Raw genomic sequence first — 11505 nt, 5'->3', positions numbered from 1 at the left:
TTTATCTAGCATAGTAGCTTACCTGTACCGTCGAGGATAATCGCTCTTGTTTTTGATGCGACAGAAACTGATTCTCCTCATGTGTTCTATAGAAACGTCTTGGTGAACGATATTTCAGCTTCATTTGTGTCTCCTTAAGATCATTGAATGTGGCAATTTCATCAGCACAATCGCGAGCAGTAATTGTTAAGGTATAAGAACTGCGATGCTCCCGATCAAGTTGATGGCGAGTGGAGATAGTACCATTGCTGTTGATCTCGAACTCGTTATCCATATCTCCGCCTGTTATACTGAACTCAATAAGACCATTTTTACCTATAATAAAATAAGAGATATTTTCGGACTTCTATTGTTAATTTTTGTGTATATAATATTACTTACCAGAGTCAATATCTTTTGCGGAAACGGTCACCACCTCTGTGCCTGTTGGAACATTTTCAAATATTTCACTCGAATAACTCATAGGATCGAATAATGGTGTGTTATCATTTAAGTCGAGCACGTTGCAATATACAGTCGTGGTAGTTGAGAGACTGGGCTGACCATTGTCCTGGGCTTGTACAATTAATATGTAATGCTGTATCTGGTTATAGATAAATATTTATATTTATGTAAGGAAATTATCTCAAATAGTAAATTGACATTTACTTCTTCGTAATCCAACTTCGCTGTTAGAGTAAGCGTTCCAGTTTGAGGATTCAAGCTAAACACATCATTACCCCAATCAGAAATGACTGAATATGACACTTGAGCATTCTGTGCTAAGTCTGCATCTTTGGCCACAATTTCACCAACTTGATAGCCTCGTGGTGCATTTTCCGGTATATCAAAGGAGTAAATAGACTCATCAAATACCGGCGGATTATCATTGGTATCGTCCACCTTAAAGATTCAGTAATAAGTTCCCGTTAAGAAGTGACGAAGTTAATGCTTACCTGAATCACAATATCAGTTTCCGTGTACTGGACTCCATCACTAACACGTATACGCAAATCGTATTTACTTTTTGTTTCACGGTCCAATGCATCTTTTAATTGAAGTTTACCAGTTGTTGGTTGAAGGGTAAATTTGCCATCATGGCCTTCCCTTAGAGAGAAAACCATACTGCCCATTGTATCCGGATCAGGATCAGTCGCTCGAATTGTTGCTATGGTATGACCAATCTCTAGGTCTTCGCTCACTGTGTACATTAGTGGCGTATCAAGAAACTTTGGCGGGCTGTCATTTTTATCCAGTACATTTACTTTGACCTGCAAATATAAAGGGGTTCCAAAGGAATCGTTGAATAAGCTGTAATTAATTTAACTTTCCTATTCCCGTAGGCAATGTCTCTTTTCTTTTACTATATACCAACATATGTTGTGGGGAAATAGAGGATCGACAACCCCCCTCAGAAATATATATATATATCAATGGCTTCATTTATATGTATTTGAAGCCATTGCAATGTACTCTGCAGACAGGTAATGCATATTTTCAAAATTAACACAAATTCCGAAAAAAACATGACAATCGTTTTAAATCAAAGAAACAATAAAATTGATTGAAATACTTTTAACACGCAAGCTGCAGATTCACATGAATGTGAAAGATGTGTGAATTTGTGTACCCGTATTTGTATATATGTACATATGGTGTATGCATGTGGAAGTGTGCGTGCACTTAAACCTTCGCTGGTACAAGCAATTCTTTCAAGAAGCTGCGCTGCTCAGAACTGGAACTACTCGTATACACATTTGCATGCGTGCATTGCTGGCATACCTACGCATGCATCAGGTCATGGGGGAAGGGAAGCGGAAGATTCCTGAAGGGGGATCAAGAAACACCAATGGTTGCCAGAAAAGCCAAGAGGAAAGCAGTAAACAGCGTCGGGTTGGCATCGAATCAACAGTGTGAGGCGCATAACAAGACGTCCGTTGAAGGGCCGGACGGCGAGAATGACTGTATATACATATATATGTATGTATGTATGTATATACGAATGTGACGAGAGGAGAACCCGAAAATGTTTACTGTTGTGAGTGAAAACAGGTCGAAGATTTTGCAATTCTTGACATCAGGACTTCGACTGTGGTATGCGCTACACACCAACACGGAAAGGGGTCTCCAACTGAAATACATCTTAAGGATTCTGGTGAAGCATTCTCCATAATTAAAGGCGACTGCCAATGAAACAACTTATATATTATAATTTCATCCCTACGGCCTATTTATGCAGTTTCGCTGCTCGAAGTATGTGATCCCCTACTGGCTGGTACAGGAATGATTTGATATAATGATTCTTTTAGTCAAGCACCACATTCATTGAGTAGAATACATGGGTATCGCTCCTCATGTCTGATGTGATTTGCATTTTAAGGCCTCCACACATGCACACACAAGCAAACAGAGTGTTGTATCCATGTGCTCTTTAGGTGACCGAATCTCGAGAAGTTTCCAGCTTTTGCGTACAATTAACATTTCATATCTACAGTAGACATTAAAAGCGCATTAGCGTGGCCTCAACTTATACTGATAAGCACTTGAAACAGGCCCAATAATGTCCATCCCAACAGCATTCACAACTACATCTCCTTCTGCATCTCCAGTCTAAACTGCAGCTATATTGTTAATGAACAAAAGGTTGAGGTTTCACTTGTATGTATGTATAATATCTGAGCTGCAAATCGCACTTTGTGTGTATACAAAATAAGTTCCGTTAAAAATTTAAGTAAAAAATATTCATTTTAAAATCTATATGTATCTACAAAAGACATATAATTCTTATATTATTGTATATATTTCAAGTTGTTATTTAAAGCCAGATTCTTATTATTGGGAAAAGTAATCTATACTACATATGTACATATGTATAAACAATTAGAATTTGAACTTTGACGGCTAACATTTTATGGCTTCTAGAGTGAATGTTTTACATAATAATCTAGTCTTTGACGTTTCTATTACACAATTTTTCAAAATTATTTTTGTTTTGAATAAAGAACATATAGAATAACTTACCTTTGTGAGGGCGGTTCGTGGCCTTCCACCCAATGCGATGGCATACACGTCTATCTCATAGGCTGGAGGCCCAGCCTCGCGGTCCAGTTCCACAGCCGTCGATAAAATTCCCAGCTTTGCATCGATGTCGAAAAGACGATCAACTTGCACTCGTGATTCACTATTGCTTAACTGTCCAAAGGTCGATTCTATAGGTGCAGTCACATTTGTCACATAGTATTCGATTTCTGCCCCCCCGAGTTGAGCATTTACGGTTAAGATACTAGTACCAATCGGCTCATTCTCATAAACCGATCCAAATAAGATGTTGTGCTTATCAAAAACTGGTTCATCGCTCATCGCGGTTCCTGGCGTTATAATTGTTATATAAGTCTCAGTGCTCTTGCGCTCACCACTTGCCTCGTCCGTGGCCTTTAGGGTTAATTGGTAGCGCACTTCGAAGTTGTCCTGCAAGTGATTAGCATGGACATGAGTGATGACTCCTGTGTTGCGTTGCAAGTAGAACAGTTCTTGATGGCCGCCAACAATTTCATATGTTACCAGGCCATTGCTTGAGGAATCTGCATCGCGAGCTAAAACCTGCATAACATAGCCTCCATTGCCCCTTGATGGTATTGTCGTATTGGGTAGGCTAGGAAGAATAGCTGCATTCATTGATACAAATATTGGAGCGTTGTCATTGATATCTTCGACTATGACTGTGATTAACTTTTCGGTGGAAAGTTGACGATCCGAGGGTTGCGCCTGATCCGTAGCTACAACTGTCAATCGAAAGTTATCAATAGACTCGCGATCGATTTCACGTAGTGTATAAATCACTCCCGTCTGCGTGTTAATTCCAAAGTGCCGACCACCGGTCAGTTCTGGTTCCTGCTTGCTTATGACGTATGTAACCTTTCCATTAAGACCAGAGTCAGGATCATCTGCGACGACTGTGACAATTGGGGTCTTTAGTGGTATACCTTCTTTGATTTGTCGCACGATTGCCGTGCTTGGAAATATCGGGGGATTATCGTTGTCATCCATAACGATGACATTGTAAAGTACCGTTGTTGACAAAGGTGGCGTGCCGCAATCAGATGCAGTAATATTCAGAGTGTAGTTGGTGATATCCTCATAGTCAAGTGGCTTATGCAGATACAAACTTCCGCTAATGCTATCAATGTGAAATGTATCTCTTCTGTTGCCCGCCGTAATACTAAAAACTACCTGGCTATTGACACCATAGTCGGCGTCGCTTGCGCGGAAACGCATTAGTTCAGTTCCAATGACACTAGTTTCCAATACGGAAATTTCGCTACTGGACTGCGTGAACTCCGGCGCATTGTCGTTGTCATCTAGTACTGTGATGGTAATATTGGCAGTTGAGCTAAGAGGATTCTTTAGTGCTGCATCCCGCGCTGTCACAGTTAGGTGATGCACCTCCTGTGATTCACGGTCCAATTTGCGAAGCAGACTTAACTGGCCTGTAGCACTATCTAAACTGAATTGGTTTCCTTCATTTCCAGAAGACAACATATAATATACATCACCATTGAGACCCTCATCTGCGTCCTGAGTAAAAACATGCATAATATGAGTGCCCTCGGGGGCTTCTTCGGAAATGGTTACTTGATAAGGTGCTCGCAAGAATTCTGGCGCATTATCATTAACATCTGTGACTATGACTTTAATCTTAACCTTATCGTGAAGTGGGGGAATACCATTGTCCGAAACCATGGCCTCCAGTAACAGATAGTTGGAGCCACCACTATTTATATTGCGTTCCTCGTCGTCGGCGGTATCCACACCACGGGCGTTACGAACTAGAGCCTCGCGATCGAACGGTCGCAGTGTTCTGATAAACCCATTGTGCTTATCTATAGCAAAATCCTGGGAGCTCGCTAGGACACTAAAGCTCAGTTCGGCGTTTCTACCAATATCTCGATCGACTGCAGTAAGCTTGCCAACAAATGTATCTGGCGTTGCATTCTCGGGTATATAAAAAGTAAATGTGCTGTTGGTAAATTGTGGTGGATTATCATTTTCGTCTATGACGTGGATGACAATGGGAACCATAGAAGATCGTTGAGGAGAACCGCCGTCATTGCAGGATACTGTGAGCGCATAATAGTCACGTTCTTCGCGATCTAGAGGAGCACGAACAAATAAATATCCATCAGGAAAAACGCCAAATTTACGATCGGAATTTCCTTCTATGATCTTATAGGAAATTCGACCATTGGCGCCTAGATCGTTATCGGAAGCAGCTAAGGCAAAGAAACGAGTGTTTACTTTTGTCGTCTCTAAGAGTGAAGTCTCATAAGATGTGTGATCAAAGACAGGTGTATGATCATTGATGTCAGCAACATGAACAGGCAATCTAAGTTTATTGCTTAGAGCTGGCGACCCACCATCTGTGGCCATAATCTCCACTTGCAAGACACTTCCAGGCTCGGCACGTATAGGCTTTTGCAAATAAAGAACTCCTGTTGCTGCGTTAATGCGAAACTGTTGATCTGGATTATAGGTCAAGTTGTAGGTGATACGACTATTCACACCCGCATCACGATCCCGTGCACGTGACAAAAAGATTTCCTGTCCCGCAGCCGTATTTTCGGGCAGCCAAATGGAAGTCTCTGCATCTCGTTCTTGCACAAAACTGGGCGCATTATCGTTCAAGTCGAGTACCGTTATGTGAATAGAACACTTGCCATAGGCGAACCGATGTTGAGAAGTGGTTGCATCAATGCTGCGAGCGACGACAATTATCTGATACTGTGACTGCATTTCTCGATCAATTGGGCGTGCTGTGGTTATACGCCCATTGCGCTGATCAATCGCAAAATTCTCTGCTTTGTCGCCATATATTATCATATATTCAATGGATCCACTTGCACGCTTTACTTGCGCTATGCCCACCTCCCGCCCGACCTTTGCTGTCTTCTGATCCGCATCCTCAACTATTTGAAATTCGTATGGTTTTTGTGAATTAAATTCGAGTTGTTCAGTAGTCGATTCCAATACAATTTCTACAATGGCATCCAGAGTGCTACGCCGCTGTCCAGCATCTCGAGCAGAGATGCGCAAACTGTAGTAAGATTTTTTCATATTGTTGCCATGGAGCTTAAAGATTACAGCACCAGTTTCTGAATCGATACTGAAAATATCCTCACCGCCAGATTCCAAGCTGTATGTAATTAAGGCATTATCGCCCTCGTCGCGATCAGTGGCCGTGACATTTAGCAGTGCTCTTATACTACCTTCCTTGTTATCTGACTCGGTGTCTTTTAGTGTGTAGATGTAATGCTTGGGATAGAACTCAGGATTATTATCGTTGACATCGGCAACAGCGAGGTGCACAGTAGCTGTGGCAGATTGCGGAGCCGGTGCTCCCTGATCGCGTGCAATCACAAAAATTTCATAATTCGCCATTGTCTCACGATCAAGAGTTCGGCGTGTCATTAATTGGCCCGTTATGGAGTCGATCGCAAATTGTTGTGGGTACAGTCGCTCCACACTAGGCGCCAAAGAATATGTAACTGAGCCATTCGTGCCCTGGTCGTTATCTGTAGCAGATAATAAGGCGACTATAGACTGGGGCTCAACATCCTCGTTTAAGATAATGTTAAGTTCCTGCTGGCTAAAGTGTGGTGCCTCATCATTCTCATCAAGAATAGTGACCTTAAGCTGAGTATAAGCGAACTTAGGATTTGGTCCGCCGTCACGAGCGGAAATGCTTAGCTCCACACTGCCCTGGACTTCTCTATCTAATAATCCGGCTGTTACAATAAGACCTGTGGCAGTGTCAATGTTGAACCACTTGAGTTCATTACCCGACAAAATTTCATAGTAAACTTGAGCATTGACGCCTGTATCTTCGTCTGTGGCCGCGATTGAGGCAACAAAGCTACCCTTTGGCGCCAGTTCACTGAGCACAGCAGAATATTCAGACTTCTCAAACACTGGCTCATGGTCGTTCACATCGTTTACGTCTATTATGAGATATGCAATCGTTGTGCGTTCCGGCGTTCCCTTGTCGGTGGCCACAACAGTCAGATTATATTTGCTAATCTCCTCGCGATCAAGGATTCCATTTACGCGCACAATGTGAAACAGCGGCGTCTTCTCCAAACGAAAGTGATGTAGTTCATTACCAGAGACAATTCGAGTGGTTGTCTCACCGTTCGGGCCATCGTCCGAATCTATTACGGACACAGCGGCTACCACAGTTCCATTGCTGGCATTCTCATCGACGGTAGCTACGATGCCCGTAGGCGGAAAGTATTGGAAGCGTATGATAGGATCGTGATCGTTGGTGTCGACTAGATTCACAGTCACATAAGTCCGGCCATCTTGACGAGGCGAACCGTGATCACGAGCAAAGACTGTAAAAACACAACTTTTCAGAGCATGATTTTTACTCATGGGCTCTCGTGTCTGTTCGTTGGTTTGTTGAGGACAATTTAGGCGTTCCGTTGTAGAAATAACACCAGTTTCGGGATTAACCGTGAACTGATGTTCTGTTTCTGCCAAATAATAAGTCAACTTGCTATTATCACCCAGATCGTTGTCGGAGGCCATCACTTGCAGAACTGGCGATCCTGGCATGACTGTTTCATTCAATGTCACACTGTAATCGCTGTGATCGAAAATCGGAGGATTGTCATTTACGTCCAGTATAGTCACGTTGACTTGAAGAAAGCCTAGTCGAGGTGGAGTCCCACCATCACTCGCGGATATATTTAACTGATAACTCCCACGCGATTCACGATCTAGATTGCCCGTTGTCTCCAAATGCAAATAGGAAGTATCTCCACTGGGATTCGTTGTAGTCACCAATCGAAATTTTTTGTCCACATTGCCAGCCACAATATCGTAATGATCTGTCACACCGTTCTCGCCAATATCTGCATCTGTTGCCGCATCAAGGAGCAGACGAGTTCCTGTCACAGCACTTTCAGAGAAAGAAACTGCAATGCTAGGCTCTGGAAATTCTGGCGAATTATCATTGATGTCGAGCACTTTAATGCGTACTTCTATGGGATATGTTGGCTGTGAGGAGAGCACCACAAGATCGTAGTGACTGCGCATTCCCTCCCTATCCAGCACAGCATTCGTCTTGACTTCTCCCGTTATTTGATCCAGTGTAAATTCCCGTGGTGGCTCATTAAAGCGATATGTGAATTTGGGCTTCGTTGGAATAAATCCAACAAGTGTTCCACGAGGCTGTCCTTCGTATACTTCAAAATCGGCGCTAGTATCCACGGCACGTGATTGCATTTCACCTGATGGTGAGGAGCTACGACGCCTTGGAAACGCAGCATATTGCTCATAGGTTGTCGCATAACTGCGTCCACGGGGAGATGAGAATTCCAGCGTAGCTCTTGAATCCTCAGATACTTGAAATGTGACATGCCAGCAATTTGCTAGCACGATCAAGTGCAACAGGATCCCCCATCTCTTTTTGTGGCGGATCGAGAGATGTGAGTGCATCTTCTCTGAGAACCTTAAAGATTTTGGTGAGATTCGCAGATTTTCTTTCATTCACTTGTTTTCTTACTTTGCAAAGTTTTCATTAGCAATTAGCTTATGCTCTTCTTTAACTGTTTGACAATTTGTACTTAACTTACAACACGTCATATTTTTAATTCATTTTAATCTTCACAGACATCTGCAATAAAGAAGGAAGAATTTGTTAAATAATTATTTAAAATAAAAAAAAATAAAAATAAATATTCTACCTATATTCATAAAGTCAACATGTTACCAAAATAATTTTATATAAGTAGAAAGGAGATACAGCAAGAAAAAAACAAATAGTTTATCACTGAAATATTATATATAATATATAAGCATGCGTCAAATGATTATACAAACTAGTGAATTACTTTATTATATCCATTCCCCCCTGTTTAAGTTCACACATACTTTTGATTTAATGGTTAACATGCTAACGCCTCTAACAATTTATCTGCCTATTTTATACTTCGTCGAGCATAACATTTTTTACAGCCTTTGCTGTGGTCTTATGGCTCTATGACGGCCCCAATGCTTAAGCTTGTAACACTCGACTGCCGCTTTTAGTAATGAAAACACTTCTTTTTCAATTCGTTTTACTTTCAGAAATTATAAACAAATAAATTATCAGAATAATTGATATCAACACATATTTAATTGAAAGATTGTTCATCGATCTTACTAAACACCAAACAAAAGGTGATTTTGAAGGAATTCCAACCTAATAATTCAATAAACAACAAATCGTAAAGTCAAAACGTCCGTTTATACCGCGTGTGTGGCGATTTAACTAAAGACATACAACTTAAAACGCCAACAAAAGACTATGATCATAGATGATTACATATGGAATTGATAAAGGTAAGTACTGACATACTATAAATTCAACCCAAACATTGCATTCTAACCATAGAAAATGATTTCATCCCAATGCCAATGAATCTATAAACAAAACACAAGTTTAAATATATGTAGACATATCTCCTAGTTTTTTCTTGCTTCTTATGCGGGTAAGGCTAATCAGCATTGAAGCACTGAAGACACATCCATCGTAAATTTGTTACCCTAGATATGTTGTATTCGTCGAAAGCTTTTGAAACTGAACCCGTTCATTAATCTTTAAAATCTACCTGTTCTAAGAGTATTGTTAGTTGTTTTTTCTATCTTCGTTTTGGTTTTCTTTTGTTGTTTCTTTTGAATCATAGACGCATTAGTGTTTCGTATTATATTATACCCTTTCAAATACATATGTACATGGCTACGAACATAAACATGTGAATGAATGGGAATATAAAAAAGAAAGAAAGATATAAATTCAGTTGGCGTGAATTATCGATTGAGTGCCGCTTGCTTGACTAATATGAGTCTGCTCTCTCCAATGCTCTTCTCGTTTGTTTTAATCAGTTTCATAAAGATATTTATTAAACATATTTCTCACTTGCAGTGTCCAATTCGGTAGTTCCCACATATACGTAAGTGGTTTAGCAAAGATTGATCTGAATATCAATATGGAAGCAGCTTCTATTTTATTATGCATAGACTTCAAGATGGTTATGCGAACTATTTATAAGAGCTCATAAATACCATATCTGTGTATACAATTTGCAATGCTAATACGAGCAAAGGCTCATTGAGGTGGAGATAGAATTTTGTTAAAGTCGTATTTGTTTGACTTTGGCCATATGTTCAAGGAATCATGGTAATATCAACCATCAACTGGAATTAATGCTCGTTGGTAAGAGGCGCCTACAAAATTGGTTTTACATAAGGTCAGATAGAAATATACATACATGTACATATAGACATCAATACATAATCTTTATTATTATGTATTTCCTTTTTTTTTTTTTTTTGTGTTTTCGCTTTATTACTCCGAAAAGCTGGAAAATAACTGACAAAAACGTGTTTTCATATTTCCATAGTCATTTACATTTCGCTTTTGAGCAGTGTCTATGCTTCAAATGTTTTCTTCTTGTGCATAGAAAGAGAGCCAGATAGAGAGAAAGAGGGAGCCAAGTAGGCGGCAGAGAAAAGGTACAAGATTAGTTAGTTGGGAGAGAGAAGGTATTTCTTTTTTTCCGTCTATGCTTCTTTCTTACATGTCTCTAACGACGCCAACAACACAATTTAAGCTATTACGAGACAGCAACAAACGCTGGGCGTTTCAATCTCAGCTCAACTCTGAACAACTGACTGCGCCAGCCTCCTCAGACAACAAAAGACGCCAAAGATTACAATAACGACTCGCTGCCTACGTTACCGTTGCCTTATAATATTTTAACAATTAATCTTGTTTGAATTTCAAAGTTAGGTTTGTCGCTCCATTAGTTTTCTGTGCTTAGCTTTTTACCTCACAATGCGCCGCAGCCTCACAAGCTGCTTTACCATATGTACATACCACATATACGCCATTTTCTAGATTGACTTATAAGTTTTTTACTTTTACCCGCATCAAGAGAGGAAGAGAGATAGGGAGAGAGCAGAGCTCAAATCAAAGAGAGAGAGAGCCGTAAAGAGAGAAAGATATACGAAATTCCTTAGGTAAGCACTTGCAAGGTTAATTGATTCTTGACAAATTTATTGTGATGTTTCGTCAGTTGGACTGGTCCTTTTGGGCAATAGCAAATGGGAAAATAGAAATAGAAAACAGTTTTTATCTACTCGCACTAGACGAATAAAAATACCTACCATTTTAGTTCACATTTTAAAATGGGTGTTGTGATAGTCTCGATGCTGCTGTTGGTGTTTGTTGAGCTGGTACACCTATAGTACAAATACGACACGCGCACTCACGAAAACACAAATGCAACATCGTCAGAAGCCACAACAGACGCAGCATATTTTTTCAACAAAACGTGTTTTGCTTCATTTGTGCTCTTTTATTGTGGCTGCAGTGCAGTGCGGGCTGCAACGTTGTTGGAATTTTTCACTTATAAAAATACAACGACAGCGACAAGAGAGACACACTCAAACTCACACACACATACAAACTGATAGAAGGCTTAA

At 40.5% G+C, this 11505-nt stretch overlaps 1 protein-coding gene across 1 annotated transcript in view; it reads right to left on the bottom strand.

Annotated features, from left to right (window-relative positions):
* Positions 1-11505, bottom strand: part of LOC133841954 (cadherin-related tumor suppressor) — a 21485-nt gene extending 9980 nt beyond the window's left edge. Inside the window, exons 1-6 of the mRNA XM_062274855.1 lie at positions 11188-11505; positions 3001-8653; positions 936-1250; positions 649-882; positions 382-583; positions 23-315 (exon numbers count right to left, since the gene is read on the bottom strand). Coding sequence (XP_062130839.1) covers positions 23-315; positions 382-583; positions 649-882; positions 936-1250; positions 3001-8526 — 6570 coding nt within the window. The 5' untranslated portion in view covers positions 8527-8653; positions 11188-11505. The remainder of the gene's footprint in view (positions 1-22; positions 316-381; positions 584-648; positions 883-935; positions 1251-3000; positions 8654-11187) is intronic.

Source organism: Drosophila sulfurigaster, chromosome 2L (assembly GCF_023558435.1).
Source record: "Drosophila sulfurigaster albostrigata strain 15112-1811.04 chromosome 2L, ASM2355843v2, whole genome shotgun sequence".
Classification (NCBI taxonomy): Eukaryota; Metazoa; Arthropoda; class Insecta; order Diptera; family Drosophilidae; genus Drosophila; species Drosophila sulfurigaster.
Note: the sequence above shows the minus strand (reverse complement) of the source record. Positions and strands in the feature narration are given on the sequence as shown.